The 22,385-nt window shown below is 47.6% G+C and overlaps 1 protein-coding gene across 2 annotated transcripts in view; it reads left to right on the top strand.

Moving 5' to 3' along the window:
- The window catches only part of Cpx (synaptic transmission protein complexin), a 211,932-nt gene that overhangs the window by 153,364 nt on the left and 36,183 nt on the right, over positions 1 to 22,385 (top strand). The window contains exon 1 of one of the 2 annotated variants that reach the window (XM_076774331.1): positions 20,074 to 20,171. The exons of the other annotated variant lie outside the window; for it this stretch is intronic. Within the exon in view, the coding sequence (XP_076630446.1) occupies positions 20,159 to 20,171 (13 nt within the window). The 5' untranslated portion in view covers positions 20,074 to 20,158. Of the gene's footprint in view, positions 1 to 20,073; positions 20,172 to 22,385 lie in introns of those variants that run through there. 2 annotated transcript variants of the gene reach the window in all.

Here is a 22,385-nt window from a genome sequence, read left to right as displayed (position 1 = left end):
GATATGGAAGGGAATGATACGCGTAGGGAAAAACAAAATAAAAATTGTACAAAGTATTATGAAAGCTAGTAAAATGATTATTGTACGATACGCTGCACGGATAGTTTTAGACTTCTCAAGGGGGGATTCTCACGTAACAGGAGCAAAAAATCAATTTTTCTTTTTTATAAATTAAAAGTATTCGTCGAAGATGTTAATTTGTTCCTCAATGTGCCCAATTATTTATGCCTTCTTTTTTTAAATAGATATAATCTCAACTTAAACTATATAATTTTAAGAAAATTTTACGTTTTTTAGATTCTAATGGTTTTTACGCATACTGCACAACGATTGAAAAGGATTATAAAAATTGAAGTAAAGTCACTCTGATAATAAAAAGAATTGAAAAGAGAAAATTATGTTTTTGTGCTTCATGAATATCTTTTTACACCTTAGAAAGCCTAAGCCAATATTATTGATAGTTTTCTCGAAAAAAATTATACAAAAGTCATACTCTATAAAATAAATCTAACGAAGAGAAAATATAAGGGTGAAATCGAGGTCAAGGATTTAGTGAAAATGAATCGACAAACCGGGAAACCGGAAAACCGGTTGGCTGGTGTCCAACGGAGACGGTTCGCGATAGGAAAATTATCTAACCGAGATTACGGTGAAATTCATTTGGCGTCCCGCTAAAAGCACGATTGTTAATTCGAGAGACAGCGTGCTCCATAAGGGTCGCTCGACGCGATTTAAAATGGAGAAGTTTGCGGTTCCACTTTCTCCCTTACAGCCGATAAACGCGACGGCGCGATAAAAGTTTTACGACCGCGAACCCGCGCCCGTATGATTATTTACAATATCGTAAAACTATTATTGCCTGGACTGTTATTGTCTAGCTCGATCGCGGATGAACCTTCGTGATTCTCACCGAGTGGACGACACGATTTTGCCAATTGTTAATTGTTTCGTTTATTAGATATTAAGATACGAAACGTTGGTACAAACTTACCAATCTTCGGCTTCTGTTTCGTCTATGGTTCATCGTTGTGGGTAGATCGTCAGAATTCACTCGACTGCAAAAATAAAATGCAAATGATTATGTATTTTGGGGATTCGATAAAATATAGATCGTAGAAAAATACTCGGGAGAAATAGGAACGGTAAGAACGTAGAGGAGAGAATCGAGACAAAGGGAAAGCCGCAAAGGAGTAGCCAAGAGAATAATGGACGACGTCGATGCAGAGGTATTAAGAAGCTGCAAAGAGAGACGGTCACGGTTGTGAAAGAATCGATGGAACACGATCGTTAATAACGAAAAGATCGGAAAATAATTCGAGAGTAGCAGGGAGTTGCTCGAGGAACGATGAAAAGTCAGCGATAGAAGGAAAGTCCTGAAATTGTTTGGGGGGAATAAAATATAACGTTGGAGCAATTATCGTATGTTCGCCGTTCGATGAAATTTATAGGAAATTCGACAGTGTGCAGAGCACAGAGGGTTGGAAACGATAAATGCATTTATCAAGAGCACAACTCGAGAGATGTTCCGAACGAGCTTAAACACGCCGACGTGTTATTAATTCGGATTACGCATTAGCGAGCTTGTTTGGCCGTTGAATCGTGCGTGCGCGATCTCACGACCTAGACCTTAATCTGCTTTAAAGAGCACGATCCTCCGGCGAGTCGACCCATCCGCCACGCTAAATATTTAACAAGATTCAAAATCGTAAATAATTCTTTGCCAAATATACACTGACTGGATAAAAATTTCAATGTGGACGTCAGAAGGATCGAAATTAAATTGCAAAGAGTTCTCTGACGCCTTCGTCTCTTCACCGCCATTGCTACCCTTCCACTCGAGAATTAATTTACTAAATATTTAACAAAATTCACAATTGTAAGTAATTCATTTCCAAACATGCACTGACGGGATAGAAATTTTGATGTTGAGATCAGAACATATCGAAATTAAATTGCAAAGAGTTCTCTAACCCCTTCGCTCCTACCGCCGCCATTGCTACCCTCCAACTCTCCCTCTCGAGAATTAATTTCTGAAACAATAATCGGATGAACTTGGCCGTCAATGTCGGCGGGTTCGAGGGAAGCAAGTTCCAACGCGAGCTCACGAGCAGTGTCGCGACGCTGGCAAAGTTTGACGCGATGCAATGGCGTAGAACTTCCCTAATCCAGGCGGATGCAATTTCGGGGTGGATCTTTCGCTCGTCTCGAACTTCCTAAGAGGAACGTCAAGTTGACCCGCCAAGGCCTCCTCGAGCCCTTTGCCATTATTCTCGAAGCTCGTTTTTCCTGGTCATTTTTGCGTTTCGACGATGCTAGAAATCGTTCGGCGATTCGATTCGCCGACGGAATGTAACCCGTTGCGGTCCCGCTGGCAAACTTTCCAACCAAAACGCAAAGTTGACCGAAAGGTTAGCGGGTTGCCGATATTCCGAGGGTTGAGACAAACTGCAGTTTGGCTTTATCGCTTCCCCTAACTCGCATTATAGCACCTCGTTCGTCTTCCCTTCTCCGGGTTTCTTTATTCGCCAACTTTCGCGAACAATCGATAGCTCCGCGGGATCTTGTCGACATTCCCGACAGCTGTTCCCACCCTCCGCTAATCTCGTGAAAACTTCCAGCCGACTTTAAAACGTTCGTCGAGCGGCCGTTTCTCGAATCAATTGTACAAGAACCCACCCCCTCACTGGTATCGAATGCGCTACCTGGCGTTTCGCGCGTTCTCCATCGAGGATCGCCAGAGTCTCGATTCCTTCGATACGATCGTTGATTACTAATCAAGGGATGCTATTTCTAGTAAACAGAGTCAAAATTTCAGGGCATGTATGCAGACCTTTATGTGCAAATGAAATATCCTGCGCGATACGTCTCTTTTCCAAGGGTAATTGTAAGTTAATTCGAAGCTGAAATGCGTTTATGTCATTTTCTATATTAACTTTGATCGAATTAGCTAGCATAAGAGCGATCAGAATTTAAAGTCGATCAATTTTACGTATCGCTGTGTTTCTGTCGACGCGATATTCAACTTTGGAGGGTGCGTTTCGACTAGGAGAGCGACGAGAGAGATTGTCGTTCGTATCGGTAAAAAAAAAACAAAAAAACGCGGGAACTGGACGCATTGTTTTCCAGCAACACGAGTCGCCAAACTTTTATCAATTACCATCCTACGGTTTAGTTTGTATTCGGACGAGCGTGACGCAGATTCGACGTCGAACGGCGAAGGCCGCGAAATATCGTTAGGAAAGTTGCTAAATCCCGCGGCCCCGGCTACTGGCTGCAACTTCCAGGCACTAATTCATTGTAAATTTATACAATTAACTCGGCCAACCTGGTTTCCGCATACGATACTACGCGACGCCTCTGTTTTCTCCGGGCGCTGTCACCCCCGATTTACTTCCTCCCGACGGCTCTTTCAACCACCCCCCGCGCCGAGAGGCCAAGTCACACCTGCCCTAAGTTTAATCCAACTTCTTGGATCGCTGATGAACGGACCGTGATTTCGCCGCTCTGTGTATCTCGCGAATTGAATTTACGACGCTCGCGAAACGTCGAACGACAAGCGTCTACCGAACGCGAGAAGAGAAATTACTCACAGTCGAGCTGCCAAAGAACGATATCAACGTTCGCGAAGGCAATTCAATTTTACCTACGAGCCGCTTCTTCCTCGCGTCTTGACTCGCGATACTCGTTCGATCTCGCGAGGGTCTCGGGTCCTTGATTATTCGGATAATTTATCGGTACACGATTGCTCGAGGTTTTGGTTTTAAGGTCCGTTCCTCGACGACGCTCGAAGGATTCGAGCCTCGGAATCGGATAAGTTAAACCGAATTACAGAAATACGTCTCGCCGGTAAACAGAAAAGGGGGAAACTAGCCGAGGCAGGAAACTAAACTCGAAAGGCTCGTCTCGGAAGTAATTAAATTGGCCTGGTCTCTCGTCTCCGTGAACCTCGACTTTCGACGGTTTGAACGTAAATCGAGCCAAACGACGAGGCGCGGATCCCGCGGTAATTGGCAGCTCGTGGCGCGATATCGAACGAACCACCGGAGACGTTTTGTCCGCGAATCGAGCGACTCCGCGTCTTGGCGTGTTGCTGCTCGTCGGCGTAATTTCCTCGCGTATCGTGGCCCATCGGTGAGAGCATTGTCTTCGTGGCCGACAACCGCGGTCGCGATTGCATTGTCGTCGCCGTACGCGACGATCGAAAATTCACCGTTTGTTCTCGGCGAGCGTCGCTCGGATAAAGCCACGCTATTGCCGCTTTATGCCGCCACCGGTAATTGTTTCGCTTCCAGACGGAACTTTGGACGAGCACAAAAATTAAACTCGCCTCACGGGGATTGTTCCGCTTCCGGCGAGAGACCCAAAAGTTTCGAGGTTTTGGTCGCTTAACGCTTTATCGACCGCGTAAAAAATCGGTCGATAACTGTTGGACCCCCACAAGCTGATTAATCGGCTATCAGTCGGTAACGTTGGACCCCCACAAGTCGATTAATCGGCTAGCGGTCGGTAACGTTGAAAAGTTCGATAAAGCGTTAACGAACGATCGTTTTCGTTTTCCATAGCGTCCGTGGGGAAGTCGAGATAGTTTACGGGAGCGTGAATCGCAGCCGAATGGAAGAGAAACGAGAAGGTGTCGCGTATATTTCTCCGACTTCTCGTTCCTCGCGAAAGCTACGACGTTTTCGCTTTACCGACGGAGTCGTCGAACGGGGGGAACCGGCCGTAAAATGATCCGTTCGTTGGGTCTGAAAATCGAATTTTCCAATTTCCAACGGAGCTTGAAACCGACGACGTAAAAGCTGATACTCGAAAGCCCAGGGACAACGCGTCGGTCCATCTCGAGCGAACGCGCTACCAGGCAAAAACAATCCCGAAGGAGGAATTCCTCCGGTGTTCGTTCCCATCGGTCGAAAACAGGAACGGTCGATGGAAAAAGAGAGCACCTGGGGTCTGTCGTTACACGCTCCACAGTCTGCCGGATGATTCGTCCTCGGATTCAATTCGACGCGAAAAGAATTCGCGGAGATCTTCTTTTTCTCGAACGGTGGTTAGGTTGATACCGTTGGTTGGAAGCGTGGTTTCCAAGGTGACGCCGATTAGCCGGTAAAATTCGTCGACGGGGACAAAGTGCGATTCGAAGGAGAGCGAGGTGGTTAAAGTAACGGGCGGATGCGCGACCGATCGAGTCCATTTAGGGTCTGTCGTCGCTAGCGTTGTTTTTGCAGCCAGCAATATTGCTCGAATAGAAGTCGATCGAGGTAAGAGCACTTCGCTCGATTCTTCGTTCGGTCGACCGTCGACTAACCGAAACATGCACGTGGCTGCACTTGCCCCCCTAATTCCTTCCAAGTGCTTCTTAATCGACCCGGGTGCTCGCGTTTCCGACGGATCCATTACCTTAACATTCAACCACTTTTCGAGATGAGAACGACCAACCGCGAATAATCGGAACGGGGACGACTCGACGTCGACGGTTCGAACGAAAGGGTGGTCGTCCGTGAAACGAAAGAAACGAGGAAAACACCTTCCGGATAAATCTCGTTAACCGGGTTTCGCGGATGCCTCGCGGCCAGTTCGAACCCAGTCGTCCGGCGAACGAGAAAATATGGAATTTTCGTCGCGCGGTCAACGATGCGTGGGAACGCGCGACCAGATCCACGGGACTATCGCGTTTCCGCAGGGATGCACTCGCGCTAGCGAATACGCTCGTGAGACATATTTACCGCGACCGCGGTAATACGTTATAAGCGGCCTCGAGGGGTAAATGGCGTCGAAGACGTCGCGACGATCCGTTCCCCGTTAGACGCTCGATGGGATTGTATCGGTTCGAGTGTGAAAGATTCGTTATTGTGTCCGGGAGTCTGGCGTCGAGAAGATAAGCAGGACGTCTGCTCGGTCGGTCGAGCGTGGCTGACTCGAGAAGACGAGCATTTTTTATTTGGCAAGTGGCTTGAAAAATTGAAGAACCTTCAATTTCTCGAGCCGCTTGTACCTTGGCCGTTAAACCTGGCCGAAACGAATATTAATTCCTCGAGGCTAACGCGTTTCTCCGTTATTTTCGTCGGTTTTTGCTTATCTTTTTCTTCTCGGTGGAACCATTTTTCACCAGGATTCCGAAAAGAGCTGATACCGGGACAGCTCCTCCGCGCGAACGGAAAGAGCAAAAGAATGGAGCGGGGAGAACGGTCTGTACACAGCCAACCGAATATCACGGCAGAAGAGGGTAGTCTCTCCCGACAAGATAAATTCCTTTCGAGAAAGCTCCGTTTTTCGAGGGGAACATCCTCTAATGCACGATGGTAATTCGGGTTCGCGCGTCAGCTCTTCCCGGATACGAGAAAATAAATATAGAAGAATTACAAGGGAGGAACGATACGCGAGCAACAAAATCCGAACGGATAAACGTTTGGCGTTCTGTTCGCGATACACGGCCGTAGTAATTAGGTCCCCGTGCTTTACTCGTTTGTAATTCGTCCGAAACTGCGGGACGAGCATTACTCCTTTCCGAATCTAGCTGTCGCTTTTAAATTCTAATTACACGAAGAGCGCCACGCTCTCTCTCCTTCTCTCTCCTCGTTCGCCCGTCGTTTCAAACGACCTCCTGGGATTAAGCGTATCCCGTTGTGCCCTTATATTTGAGTAATTAGCAAGATTGCGCCGCAAATGCGCTACGCGACGTCCGTCCGCAGTAGACGTGCCGTTAACGGATAATATTTGCGCTGCAGGAGCGGTAATCGAGCTTAATTTATTACTTGTCGAAAGACCATATTCCCTTCGATCGAATTTTAAAACTACGAGGAGGGTTGTTAAACCGGATTAACGCAGGTTTCTGTCACTTTTCGACTCGTTTTCATCTAAAATAGTGCACCTACCTCGAGCTAGCAAATGAATCGTTAAATTGTCAAATTGAATCATTAAAACCCTCCAATCCGTTCAGGAGTTACGATGTGTTAAAAACACGCATTTCGGGGAGACATTTCCGGGCCAGGAATTATTTTTTCGATAAGGAATTTTTTTCTCGAAAGTGAGTAGGATTTCGAGGGTATGTTTACCCACCAAAAATTATTATAATTGACTCGTGCAATAGAAAATAATTTTTTCAGAACGATTTGAAATTTTTTAATAACTTTTTAACGAAGCCTCTATCAAGAAATTGATTTTCTTCTTATTTTGGCCTGTAGAATCTGTATAAGATTTGATGAGGCGTGAGTAGCCTCATGATTGTGAAACTTGACATCAAAAACTTGCGACGAGTCAGGCTCGTTATTGTATGGCAAGGGGTGAACGAAAGATCACCGTGTACTTTCACATTTACAAAAAGATTTTGCAATGCAACAATTTTTTCCTCCCCAAAATATATAGTTAAACACACGTACAAAGTGTTTAAAAGAAACCAATTTCGAAGCGTCTAATCGCGAGCAACGATTTAAAAGCGAACCGGCCGCGACAGGTTGGCGAACAACGGGATAAAAATTATTATATCGCCAAAGCCGTCCGGGGCGGGCGAGGATTCGAATGCATATGCAGAAGAACGGTGTGTTTCCTTTTTTCGATGCGACGGCCGGTGCATATTCATGAAGGCGAGCCGAGGAAAATCCTATGTAATTTGAAACCTGCGTTCGGCACCGCAGGACCAAAATTCGTAGGACCTTCTCTCGAGCCACGCCAATGGTCGTAACTTTTCCAGAGGACGCTTCCAAAGTATCGATGTTTCTTTCGGTTCCAACGAAATAGACGATTTATTCGATTGGAAATACTCGCGCGCCGCGGTCGTAAATAAAAGCAAACGCGAAATAGGTGTTATCGCCGTGCAAACAATCTGATTTCGCGGCGGCTAATTGCGGAATTGGTACCGTACACGTGGATCCAAATGAAGAAACTGCTAAACCCAGGGACATAATCGTCGGTCGCGCGCGGCTGGACCGAGATAGCGCGCGTACGAAAATTCGTCGCCACGCGGTACGGGCGAACCGCCCGGCAATTCGATTTAATACAGGGAACGCCCGCGCAAAGCTAAATGTAAATATTAGCTGCCACGTACAATTTAATAAAGTATATCTACCGCGAACGCGGTTTAGTTTGGAATATGAGATTCCGGGGGCCCCGATCTAACGTTTGCATAGTTCCCAGACCGACGAAACGATACCGCTGACGATGGTATAATCGCAACCACGGATATCCGCCCGGGACCGTCCATTAACATCGAACGAACAAATAGTTTACATAATCTCGATTAACGGTAATTCCCATCGACGAGGGATCTCTCGCTTTAAGGCGCACCAAAACCTGTTCGCCTAGAAGGTAATCCTCTTGGAATAAAGGACCGGATAAACGAGACAAACTTTTCTCCCGGAATTCCTTCTACCAGTTTCCCCCATCGGAATTTCCCACTCTGATCATTATAGCTCGGAAACTAATTTTTAAACAGTCCTAAGATAGGTATTGGGAACGCTATTTATTACTTCTAATGTTTACAATGTTTCGTGGAGGATTGCTGTTTGTAAGAAGAGATGTGAGATAGCAGGAGAAAAAAAAAATGGGAGAGAGAGTAGCCCCCTGTAGCCCCCTGTCGACGAGTGTGGAAACTGTTCTCTCAGGAAATGTTTGGCATGCAGGCAGGTTTTAAAACACACCCCTTTTCTAGTAATAATAGGATACAATCACAATCCAAGATCAAACTCGTATTTGCAATGTCTTGAAAAAGAAGTGAGATAACAGGAGAAAGGAAAAGGAAAGGAGTAGGAAGACGCTGAGACATTAAATGATCGGTCGAGCACTTGTGAGAGAGAAAGGTTGATCATAGTCCTTTATTGGCGAGTCTGGGAACTACCCTCTCGCCATTATATACGATTTAGGTTTAATGGAAACTAAGATGACCTCTTCTTCTAGATGCTACTCTATAGTGCGTAGTAGGAATGGAATGAGGGCGAGCAACGAACACGAAATTTGTAACGCGGCGTTACGGAATCCACGCGAAACGAGTGCATTTTTCGGGGAGCTAGATAGGCAATTAACGTCTGTATGGCAAGCACACGCATTTGGGCACGCCTGTTGTTGGCTGCTAGTCAGGCTACGAGTAAACGGCAGCTTTAGCTTTCGGTCAGGGAGCACCGATCCCCCAGAGCCTCGTAAAACCGAGATGAAAAAATACGACGATCGTTCCGCCGAGCCTCGATTACGCATTTCTCGCGGGGAAACGATTTTCGAGATGCGAAAGCTGCAATTATTCCAATATTGTACAAGCACACCACCGCTATTTGTATCAAAATCCACTCTTTTCACAGAGCGGGAATTAAAAGTACCGATCAAATTATTGGAGCGGAATCTTAAAGCTAAAATACATAATCAAAGCTTGTTTCTCGATACACCGACGATCGTTAGCCAGGCAACAATCGGTGTAGTTCTTCTTGATGTGGTCTCGAAACCCGGACCACGCCCAACGTGGACCACCACCCCCGCGAAGTAAGTGCAGCAGTATCGCGAATTTCAATAACGTCGGTCCCGAGTCCATTTTTCAGGACGTTTCCCGATGCAATCGACAACGAGAAACGGTGGATCGATTCTACCGGATATCGAAACTAAAATATGATTTTTCGACGTGGACGGGTACGCAGGTACGCGGCCCGTAGTCCGGATGGATTCTCGCGGCGAGCAGCTGGCTCTTCCGAGGGAACGAAGCCCCGCCAGCCCCTGCTAGCTCGTGTCACCATCGACATCCGCAGTGCCGTAACTGGCAACCGGCCAAAATCCTGCACATGCAGCCCCTCCGCAGCCTGGTCCGCTGCTTAGTAAATCGGGGTTACCCGGGCTTCTGCCGCCGCGGCGCGTCTTTATCGCGGGGATTTTCACTGGGCCGTCCATCGGGGAGCTCCACGATTATTAGACGAGGATCCCGTTAAAGCGTTACCCCGAAATCTCGAAATCTCCCAGGAGAAGCTCGTAAAGATCCAAAAAACGAGCGTCGCGATGCGGATCCACGCGAACCGATCGACGTTCTTCATCGATTTCCACTCCCTGACGATAGGCAAATTTAATACAAACCGTCGTTACTCGACGATCCGTGACCCGACTCTCGAAGGATCCCCGATGTCAGGAGTTTTTGGTTGGTTCCAAGACGTTTGATAGAATTGGGAAGATCCTAGGTTGCGTCACCGGGGATCTTGCGAGGAGGAATCCTCCTCGAAGATTTACGATGCAGTCCGATGAAAACTATTTATCTTGTAATGCCTGGTCGCGATAACGTCTCGAAGAACGGCATTTACGTCCGGACGTCGACCGCCTCCCGTCAATTTTATCTTTATCTCGGACACGCTTTTTGTTCGTCGTCCCGACGGTGTCGATGGACGAGAAAAATTACGTTGTTTAGCGACGGAAAAACGGACAGACGTACGGCTCGCGTGTCTGGACCTTCGTTTCCAGGGCGAAATTTAAATTTCCCTCGAGCTTTCGAAACGTACGATGGACTTTCAAGACGAAAACGTATAGTTTGAACATTCATCGAGCAAGAATATCTAAGAAGCGAGAAACTCGTCCATCAGTGTTTATCTCGCAGTTTGACGCAGTCTGATCGAGAGTAAAGACAGTACAAAGAAGCGAGAGCCATAGATATTGGGTGTAGAAACGATCGTTAATGAATGGAATATCGTCTGATGCTTAGAACGTTCTTCAAATCATGGCAAATGTTCGCAAACTTTCATACTCGCCAACAGTTGTACGATTCGTGTGCCTGGGCCTGCGTTTCTCCACCGAAATTTAAATTTTCCTCGATCTTTCGAAACATATGATTAACTTTGCAGACGAATGAGCAACGAAGTCATTTACCAATTTAACGCAGTTTGATTGGGAGTAAAGACAATATAAAGAAACGAGAGCCATAGATATTGGGCGTAGAAACGATCGTTAGCGAATGGAGCGTTCTTCAACTGCCGCAAACATTCTCAAACTTTTCGATGCGTCTTTCGTACGCGCTAGGGGAAAGTTTGCCAGAGTAGGTTCCGCGCGGCCTCGAGCATCGAGTTTAATTTCGAGTCTCTAATATCGAATTAGAGACTAGCTATCGGCTAGTCTTCCTGGAGGAATTGGTACTACGAACAGAGAAGGTTCGAATCGTTCGCTTCAAAAGGGACGCATACCGATGCATTCCAAATTGCATTCCAATTTCCCGTTCGCTTATTCGTTAAAAAGGAATGCCTCGAGTACTATTGGGACCGGCACTCGTTATTTACATAAATTCCATGGGCGTCGATCGATCAGAGAGGCGAACGAAACACGAAACAGGTCGCCGCAAACGCGCAAAAGGAAAACACGTTCCCCGATGCTTCCCTCGCGTCCACCCGCCCCCCGCCTCTGTAATTACTTCGGTAATTTGTGCCACGTGCACGGCGCGAGTCGAGCACAAAGCGCCCAATCAACTGCGACACGATTAAACGAAAGAAAGCAAAAGAAAATGTTGGGAAAATTGAATATTGTTTGCTACTCTGGTGAAACGAGCGCAGGGTAATTGGTCCGGGAAATTTTCCTAGAAAAGTTGGGATTTCGCGTTTACCTTTGGGCCAACGATCGCACGATCGATCGAGAGCAAGATGCCTCGTCGATAAATAAATGATTCCCACAGCACGGAGAATCGTGTCGCGGTCGTTTTCAAGAAAAATGTTTTCCCGCTCTCGTTGCGTGGGCTCGACAGACGTTCGGTGAGATATTTCCTCGCGTTGTCGGTGAAATTCGAATACCGCGAACCAGAGTACGCGTTTCTCGTGTTTCCTGCTGCTCGTCCTTGTTGTCGTTTGCAAAGATACCGGGTTATCTGCGCGTCCCTAACGACTTTTCTCTCGCGAATTTGCTTACCACTCTGTACTCTGTTCCCGTATCTTTCCAGGGCTATCGACCACCTTGTCTTTCCGCGCCAATTTCGACGCGAATCTCTCGTCGTTCGTGGTGATACTTACACGCGACCATTTCTTTACTCGAGGAAAATTGAACAATGGACGCAGCTTCGAAATAGTCGCGACATTCGCTGCAAGGACGAGCGCCAATTAGACCCTTTCTAATCCGAATCGTTGCACCCTTTAACGTATTCCGTCTAAGCTTGTACAGCCCTCGGAACGGTCCCTTCTAATCCCGGTTATCGTGTTAGACCGGTGAATCCTTCTGCGAGGAAGTCATATGGAAATTCACGATAACGCGCGGGAAATTAATCTCGTTAAACTTACGTAACGGTCATCCTTGAAATTTATTCGAAAATTAGGGATCGATGGACCAAAGTGTCACGAACTTTCCCTCCGTTTTGGCTCGAACCTTCGTGAAACATTCTGTTCTATTGTTAACGCATTTCCATTGTGACGCAATAACATTCAGATTTATAAGCTGCATTACATAGTTTTCATTTTTTGAAATTATTATGCACTTTAATGTAATGGCTGAGGCTGGTTCGTCGAGTATTTTCATTTTACTTTGTCTTTTAGCACATTGCGTAAATTAAGTAGAATTGCAACACTTTACGTAAATAACATGTCCGTTTCTGCAGTTCATTAAAATTTTTACTGTGCACGAAAAGAATAATTTTAGACAGCTTCGTTTTCTATTGGTCTTACGAATGGTGGGTAGCTTTTGACTGCCTTTGAGCCAGTTTTCGCGCTTTCGAAAGCACTCTTACAAAGCGAATGCGACGTCGACCGGCCCCACAAATGCAATTACAAATTTCTACCGCTGGCTAATTACTCTAGTCGGACGCATCGTAATTTTCGCCGTACACGACGCCATGTTTCTCTCAATCAACCTAACACCTTCTTTCTCTTCTTCTTTTTTTTATTTCACCTTGCATAGTCAACCAAATTTGCGTAAAAGTCGGTGTCTCTCACGATTCCCAGATTCTCAAGCAACAAGTACTTCGATTCTGCTTCCGTGCTAATTTACTAGCGTTTATCTGGCAACGTCCGCATAAATTTGATCCATTCAAATTGCGCTCCGCTTTAATAAACCAACATGATCGTCACCGTGTATTCGTACGAATCGACGCGAAGCGCGAACGACCGGAAACGATAAAGCGGCCAGGCGACTTCCTCGCGTCGCGGTAAAGTTTATCTGTCGCGCGTTAAATCTCGCGATAAAACCGCGAATCCGAACCGAAACGCGTAAAACGGTTGAAAACTCGACGTCGAGAGGGACCGGAAGCTGGCAATCGAGTCGTCGGGGGAACAGAAACATAATAATTCTCGTCGGTCTCCGTGGAAAATTCGTGCACGGCGACACGGCTCGTTGGAATTTTTCGAGCTCGACCGTAAAACCGGCGACGATCGAGGGATCGAGGATCGAGACGGAGGGCGAGGCTTCAGGGAATCGTAACGTACGACGTGTCGCATTTAAGACCACTTCCGTCGGGCTTGTCGGCGCGCGCGTTCCACGGAAAGACGAAGGAGGAAGTTGAGCGATCGGGAGGAAAGAAGGGTGCGAAGTAACGCGTGCTTTATGATCGCTGGATATATTCCGCTTTCGTCTTCGGCCACTTTATCCGTGAGACTTCGTGGAAGGTCGGCTAAGTACGTTTGATTGTAAGCTGCCCGGGCTGGTTTAAGGCTGATTTACAGTAAAATGGCTGGTGGCGTGGCTCGCGCGACGTGAGCGGACTTCCACGATTCTATTCCCCCGATGCTAAGCTGCTGTTAGTTCCACTGCAAGAGCTTCCTTCTTATTCTTCTTCTTCTCCCACGGCATCTCTTGCTCCACCCCCTCCCCTTGCTTTTTTGGTTTAACCGTGTGTTCGGCCGACGAAAGGCGAACCTCCTCGACTTCTCTAAATATCCGCGAGAAGGTTTATCTCTTCCAGTCTCGTTGCTTCTTCGTCCTCCCTCCATTGAAACCGGCGGTTGCTCGAAATTTCCCCTCGATTCCTCGAGCGTACAATTTCTGCGCCCGAGCCCACTCTTTATTTACCTTTCCACCTTGATTCCGCCTCTGTCCGTTCCGTTTCCTCCTCGGACCGTGCCTCTTAACTCTCCCTTTGTCCCTCTCGTTCGGCGTCGCGGCGCTCCGGCTCCTTCGATTTCTCGATAAAAGAGTTCCCCATCGGGTATGTAAGCGTGGAAACCAAGCTCCGTTTTCTCCGCCCTCGATTCCTTCGCTCCCTCGCTCGACGACGACTCTTTGCTTCTCACTTTTTCCGCGTCCTCGATTCAGCTGCCGCTAAATCGATCCCGAGCGAGGAATGACAGGCCGCGAGATGGAAAAAGGCAAGGGAAGAACAAGTCAAAAGGAGAGTCGCTCGAGGAGGAGGAGCGAGGTTGGAAAGAAACGCCGCGCCGACCGAGTTACCCGCGAACGAGAAAAAGAAAGGCAACCGGCAATTAGGAGGACGATTGAGCCCTCCTTAAGGGGATCATCCCGGCACAATGTAGTCGGAGAATCGCTCGATCGGTCGCTCGACGTGAAATTAAATGACCAGAGCTATTTAGACGGTGGATAGAACAAATTGCTTCCACCGATGCAGCCTCCCTTCGCATCGACCAACGCTGATTGGATTACCAGTCGCGAGAAACGCTTTGCATCCGCGCGCCATCGATACCTTTTCTGATAATCTTCGCGACTCTTACGATTTTATTTACCCTAAACGAGCCCCTAAAAGAATTCGAAGCTCGATGCAACGAGAAGAGTCTCTACCGAATTTGTCAGATTCCATATTTGACACTTTACCGATAAAGAATGTACGAACAACACAGCGAACACTTATAAGATGAAGTTAAAGTTGCATAACGCGTAAATATTATTCGTTAGCGATTTACGTGATTCTAAATAAAAGAAAAACAGAATTTTTACGTAACTGTGAACGTGACGAGTTTGGAGAAAAATATGTGCAACGTACGTCCCCGTAAATCTAGTGTTAAAGTCTTCGTTTTATCGGGGGCAGCGAGGAACGACAGCGATCAAACGAAACGGTCGATCGCATCACGACTCAATTTAACGCGAATATAAACTAACGGGATTCCTTCGGTTTAAGGTGCGTGAGTTTATAGGAAGAATCTCCCAGCCGGTCGACCGAATTGCCGGGTGTAAGTTCTCGTAGATGTTCCGACTACGGTGCACAATAAGAAGCGCGCGACACCTTATCCTACGCCATACGTTCGAGTTAAATTCTCTCTACGCTACTTCCGGCGTCGCGTAGATCGTCGTTCGAAGTTAATTCGACAATATTAATTCTGCACTAGCTACGTAACTTTGCAAACTCAAACACTCGAAAAGATTAAGAATACGATTGGAAGACGCATTCTCGTACGGGCTGCTTCTTCCACGGAACGAAATAGACGGTGAATAGTGTATTCTGAGAGAAAATAAGCGAAAGGAAGGAGACCTTCCCGATGGATCTATTTTATCGCCGCTAGGATCTCGATCTACTTTCGCGTCATTTTTCAGGAATTTCGAAAAAGTAGGGTGGTAGGGAGGGAGTCGAAATGCAAAATGGAAGCAAATAAGGTGGACAACGAGCGGGAAAAGAGCGTCTCGATGGTCTCGATTCAGCCGTGTTCGTCTACTATAAAGTTGTTCTTAAAGTATTCCCATATCAGCGGCCGTTGGTATGCCAATATAGCGATCCCAGGCTTTGTCGCCCCTTCTCATTCCCGAACGCAGCCCCTTTGCCGACGTATTCCCTCATCGACCCGGCCTAGTAGACCGTCGTCTCCCAGGAAGCCCCCGCATACCCGGTTTCGCACGCGGTGGTATGTCTGCATACCATCGAGATAATGATTGGCAGCAGGACTGCCTGGAGTCCGACCAGGACGACGACGATCCTCGACAATTCAGCCTAGCCGACCCCCAGACGATATTAAACCGAATTACTGGGGAGTCTTCGGCTCCCCGTGATTCCTCGAACCACCTGGATATTTATTTATTCATTTATTTAACCCGTACGATCACCCATTTGTGGTTCAAACCAAACTATCACGACATTAGAGGTATATACAGTAATGATTCGTAAAATGAACTACGCGATTCGTTAATTGAACCTTTCTATCCCCCACCCCCCGGAGCTAGTGGAGCGCGAAAGACGATATATGTAAGTGTCTGCTAGTGTCGAATTTCACTCCTGTACGAAAGATGAACGTGTTATTTAGAGTGTACGAGTCAAAGTATGAACCCACGTAGAAAGGAACCAATTTACTCCGCGTGGTCTTCGAAAGATTGCTTCTTCGAAAGGTGGAGTTCGAGGGTGAACGTCGCGTCGATAATGAGTGGGTGTTTGCCGAGTCGCGTGGTTCCTAATAGTTCGGGGCAACGTCTAATTAGAGATAATTGGCGTCGGAGAACGGAGAACCTGGGAGACGGGGGAGAGGGGTGTCGATCGAAATCTCGAAATAAGCGTACTCGGTACTTTTGTCGCAACAGAGTAAATATTTACCGCGCCAAGTGCAACGGAATTCGTCCGTAATTCGCGCCCCGCTATCTTGCGTTGATTGCGTCCGAGTGTTTACAGAATTGGACGAGTACGTCGCGTACGGGCGCGTGTCCGTCCCGTTTAGTATTCCGAGACACGGATTACCGGTGTTCCATCAACGCGTCTATCGTTATTAACGTCCGCAATTACCGAAACGGCTTAATATCCCTGACGACGTGAAATTATCTCGTTAACGCGAACGCGATGCCATCACGGTTCCATCTGGATACTCGCGACCACCGGGACACTCGTCGCGTACCGATTACAAACAAAATGTCGTCCATTTTCTACTCGACCGACGCTCTTCGATATTTTGCATGTGACAATTAACCCATCCCCGGTACAATTACGAGCCTGAATCGTTACAAGTTTCACAAGCGTGAGGCCACTCGCTCGTCATCGAGTCTTATTAAAATCAATACATTTTTACATTTACATTCAAATTTAAACAGAATTAAGTAGTATACGTGTGGAAAATTATTCGAAATTAAATCGTACATCGAGGGGTTAACAACTATCGAAAACCATATTCGATAATATCGTCATCGCGGCACTCCTTTGGAAACAGTGATTCGGGCGCTGGCTCGATTAACGCGAACGCTAAAGACGATACCGATATCGTTGTTTCCGACATCGACGATATCCCCGTTCTCTAGGGTGTCGGTGTCATACTAACATTCGATGCCGAAACGAACACTTTAATCGGCAGATTTATAGTATCTGCAAGAGAACGTTAAAACGACTTAAATTCCATTTCTCCTTTTCTTGAAAATAAAAATCTTCTCGGCTAAATCTACCAAACGTTTCTTCCATTTGGTTGATTTGTTATCGCACGATAAAGAAATTCCACGGACTTTCCAGGGAGTAATTTGTGCCGTAGCATTCCACGATCAAGATTATCCTGAATCGCGCGACAGAGGAACGATAAATTTCCACGAAAACCGTACAGATTTAAACGATTCGTCCTTTTCCAAAAATTATTAAACGATGCAAGTCCAACGTGGAGGGTCGCGACGCGTGCCCCGAACAGTAGAAAAACGCCTAGTAACGACACCGAGAAAGCCAACGAGAGAACGAGAGTCAAACAGAGCGGAGAAATTAGGGCAACGGGGGGATGTCGCATAATGAGAATCCGGTATCCACGCGCGTAATAAACTGTGTCCCGTTGTTATTAAAGCCCCGCCGGTTCGTTTTATTTAAATTGCTTCCCTTTCGCGCGACGAAACGTAGCAAAGAAATCGCAAAAGTTGACCGGCGATGAATTTACCGGACAGAGACGGAGGATTTAGGGGAATCGGTATCCCGACGATGCCAGGCCACGGTGTTAGGTTACTTGTTTACTCCCGAGTACCGGAACGGCCGATGCATTATTCAACGAGCGCTTGTATTTATCAAGCCGATAGCCAACTCGAGACCTCGTGCACACACGGCGGAACACGCACGAGAGCACGTCGCCGAGCGTTCGCGTAAACAGGTGAGAGATCGCCTCGCCTCGAGAGTTCTCTCGATCCCCAGACCTCCTCGAGAAGTGGATTGCCGATGTTTATGGATTCGACTGCTTTCCAGTTTCTACGGGTCCGATCCAGTCCTTCGACTTACGCGCGCCGTAACTTAGATACGCTCGACTGGTTTATCGCGGCCCTCGACTTCCAAGATTTTCTTTCCGTTCTGTGGAAGCTATTTAACCGGACAACGGGTGTCGTCGTCGTCGAGAGGCTCCCCAGTTCGTTTCGCGAGGAACCAGTAAACTGGGAGAAAAGTTAAAGACGTAATGCTACTAGGAAGATTCGTCTTGAAACTAGTGAAGGGGAATACCCCTTGCAGCCAGCAAAGGGGGATCCCCCTTACAGCCAGTAAAAGGTGATTCTCCTTGCAGCTAGTGAAGGAGGATCCCCATTGCTGCCAGTGAAAAGGGTTCCACCTTGAAGCCAGTAAAGGGAGATCCCCCTTGCAGCCAGTGAAACGTAAGAGACGACACATTTATCTCCTTGACCACTGTAGACTTTGACGCCAGCACAAGTTGTGTGCGGAAAACTTTTTCACGCGTTGAACGCTCATAAGCGTTTAGCATACACAGTCACTGATTCATTGAATGCCTTTAGGCACTTTCGTTAGTCAAATGATTAAGAATCATTACTGAATTACCGTAAAGCTTCAGGATCGCGACAGACTCGGGCGAGGAATCGTATCGAAGACGACGGTCGTTCTTTATCGAGGCAAGTTTGCACCGATTGCCCTTCGTCGCGGCAAACTTCCGCGTTACTTGGAAATAATACCGTCGCCGTATTTCAACCGATAAAAGGAAGGGCGTAGGCGTTCCTGATGGGTGCGCGAAAAGCCCGATAAATCTTCGGGTTCTCGATGCCTGGAAGACGAAGGGTGTGCGTTCCTCTCCGGTGTCTGTCAAGCCCGTACCCGATGCAGAATGGAACGACGAGGGTGGACGAGGTAGGAGGCGGAGGAGGAGGGCCGGGAATAGGTCTAGAGAGGAGATATACGCGCGGTAGAAGCGACGATAAAGGCAGACAATGAACAAGAAGCCAGACAATAAGCGAGCGGAATCGAGACGAAGAGACTCCAAAGGGTGGCAAAGGGCAAGTTCGATGGGGGCGCGACGATAAAGCGAAACTGACCGGCCCTCCGTAGGTCCTACTCGGCCCCAAGGTGGCAGCTCAGGTTCGACCTGGTGCCGTTAATGGGTCGGAGGTCTCCGGTTCTATTAACTACAAACCGCAAGTAGTCCGGCTTCTAAGTAGAGCCAATAAATTATATCGCTCGTTAAGCGAGGCTCGCTCGCGCGCAGGAATATTCCTTAATGGGTTCCCCAAGCGTGGTACGCGGAATGCGTGCGTTCCAAGACGCTTTCGCGATTGCTAATTGCAATTTCGCTCGAGTGCAAGAATCGCGTTCTCTTCGTTGGCCCTTTCGCCCTCGTCGTCTGGCTTTTCCTCCGTTGAAATTTCATTTGGTTCACCGGGGGAAACAATGACCGGGGAACCAACCCGTTATCATCGACGGCTTTTTTCCGCTCCCGACTTTTGCAAACGTTCCAACCAGCCGGATTGAACGAACTTTTGGAGCAGCGATCGATAAGAATGAAACTTTTCGCGTTTTCGTTCGTCGTTGTTCCCCGACCATTTGAAAATGTAGCGAAAGATAAAGGCAAGTGAATGACTCAGCATCGCTGGTGAAAGATGAACAGACCAACCCTCGTAGCGACGATCGTCTCAAGAATGATTGCGCGCGAGTGAAATATTCGTAAATTAGGGGAGCGTTCTCGGTGACCCAGTGTCGTGGATGGGCGAGGGCGAGGAGGACAGCCCCTGTGGGTCACCCAGTACGCCCAGCCAGTGCGTGGACCGGTTCCTCGCGGATGAACCGGATCGCGTCGGGCGCAGAAAGTCCGGCAGAAATATTGCGTACGGTTTTCAGGCTGGTTCTGTCGGTCGTTGCGAGAGGGTGGGTTACAGAAGTTCCCCGAGGGGAGAGAGCAACATTTTTCTACCCCTCTCTGTCCATGAGAACCCCTTCCGAGTATCGCGGGGAAGCACGCCCACCGAGAGTGCTGGTGGGGAACTCGGTTCTTGATAGGGGACGCGGAGGATACTGGCGGCGTCGGCGGTGGTGGCGGCGGCAGTGGTGGTGGTCGGCGTCGGTGCTGGCAAACCAAGTCTGACCGAAACGGCGCCAGTACTACTGTCGCCAGCATCACGAGCGCAGCCACGAGGCCGAGTCATGGACATACTGGGTATGTCCTGTTAGAAAGCCAAGCATGCACTACTTAGCCTCTTCACTTGCTCTTGTTGATTCGTCGCGACCACCGCCGTACTCGCGCGAGTCTCTTTTTGCTTTTGCTCGACAACGACGATCGATCGATCCGATCCTAGTTCGTAACGCGCGAACAAACCCGCAGAGCTTGGAGCCCGTCCCGACGCGTCAATTTTCCAATCGCGACGCGCCAGTTTCTTCCGTCCATGCCTTTTTTGTTTCATTTTTCAATCGCGTACGCTGTCGGGGGACTGGCTCCAGAGTGGTGCAACGACAACCACTATGTTACATCTGCCCGTAGCAACGAACGCAATAAGGTATTGTTGATCAAGCATATCTGTCTCTAACCGATCTCTCGAGAATTCTACTTCGATCGTTTACGCGTTCTTTCTTTTCTCATCCACTGTTCTTCGAGTTTTGTTTATTTTGCGCTAGACGTTTGCTTGCACAATTATTATATCTGCTTCGGTCATTTGTTTTCGATGCGTGCAGAGTATCTATACTCCGTCTGTAAATAGTTTTTCGCGATGGATCGCGTCACCTGTAATCGAACACCGCGTACTGTTTAACGGGTGCGCAAACTGCACTGCGGGCGGTCCAATTTCAAACGAAAATCTGTCGTCGAGTCACCAGGTCGCGACCAACGAACGTCGATCTCTAATTGGGTTAATGCGCGCCTCGACGCTGCCCGCAGAATCGAATGGCACACGCGTTACCAACTGGCTCGCGCGATCTCGACTCCTCCAAGGAACCAACCCTTACGAATTTACAAACGAGTTTCCGCGGTTCCGTTCTATCCCCCCCCCCCCCAACGCCCACACTTTCAGCGAGCGAAACAACCGCGAGACGATAATTATTCGTCGGCATTGTTCGCGAGACAAAATTCTAACTGCACGGCCCGCTTCCAAGGGAAAAAGGAAAAAAGTTAAGTACGAGTTTCGATGGAAAACAAGCACTTTCCGTGATACCCAGAATTGCAGAAGTTTGCTCGTTACCAACTCTCTTTCCTCCTCTCTCTCTCTCTCTCTCTCTTTAGAAGCGTTTCAAAACGCATTCAAATTCCACATCGAACGTACTCGAGGTTGCTTGGATCGCGGGAAAAAAGTGTCGACGAATTGGTGCATAGTTTTATAGTGGCGTAAATGCAAGGCGCGATTAACGCGTTGACTCTTCGCCGAGGAACTAAAAAAGTTCTCAACATTAGAGGAAAATAAATCTGAGAGTTTTCAATTTTAACGAGGCTGCGTTGGCAAAGTTTCGTTTACGTGGACAATTTGAGGGGTTTGGTCTGGAAACGCGTTGAAAGGTATCAAACCACCGCGATGTGTGTTTCTTTTAGCCTCGTTGCGCGGAAGAACGAGAATCAAAGGCGATTCGACGCGAATTCTTGTTGAAGCTACGCGTGGCGAACGCATCGCGCGCTAAAAAGAGGCCTCGAATTTTCTTTCTTCGCGCATGCAAACGTTACGGTGTTTTCGTTGGCTCGAAATTCTGCAGCCACTCCCATTTTCGTGCATCTGGCCCTTGGCGAGAATAAACGGTTTTCGACGCATCTATCTGCACGCGACATTTCGCGTACAACGCGGCTCCAGCTGTTGTGTTTCTCGTTTGGAGATCGAACGCTTCCGTTCCATTGGTCCCTCGCTCGATAACGCAGCACTTTGCAACACGGATAACGCTATCGAATTTTTTCCACAAAGTTTAAGTTAAGGGTGGGGCTGGAATCGCAATGGAACTAAAAATACAACGATTCTTCGTGCGAAAATAATTCGAAAATTCTCAATTGAAATTTCTGTTTTTGCGTTCTAGCGACTCTTATCGTTTGGTGAAACTTGGGAAACGTTTCGTCTCGTAATTTTTAATTTACATTAAAAACTACATTAGGCGAAGTTTTATCGCCCACGAAAAGTGTGTACTCTTATTCGAAACGTTGGTTTCGAGTACCTTGGCCCACGCGAATCGATACATTACGAAACGAGACATAAATAAAACGTTGACAAGGCTGGCCAATATCCATTCGTACGTATCTGGGCGGCGTTGAATCTGGCAACGCGACGCCCTAACTCCTTGTAAATTATTACCGCCCTGGACTCGCTTCTGGGGCGCGTTCACATTTTGTAACGCGATAAATATGCTAGAGTGCCTCGATCCTCCGAAAGGAATATTTACAATTGCTACGAGAGGTGTATCATCG

The sequence above is a fragment of the Colletes latitarsis genome, chromosome 10, assembly GCF_051014445.1.
Source record: "Colletes latitarsis isolate SP2378_abdomen chromosome 10, iyColLati1, whole genome shotgun sequence".
Lineage (NCBI taxonomy): Eukaryota > Metazoa > Arthropoda > Insecta > Hymenoptera > Colletidae > Colletes > Colletes latitarsis.
Note: the sequence above shows the minus strand (reverse complement) of the source record. Positions and strands in the feature narration are given on the sequence as shown.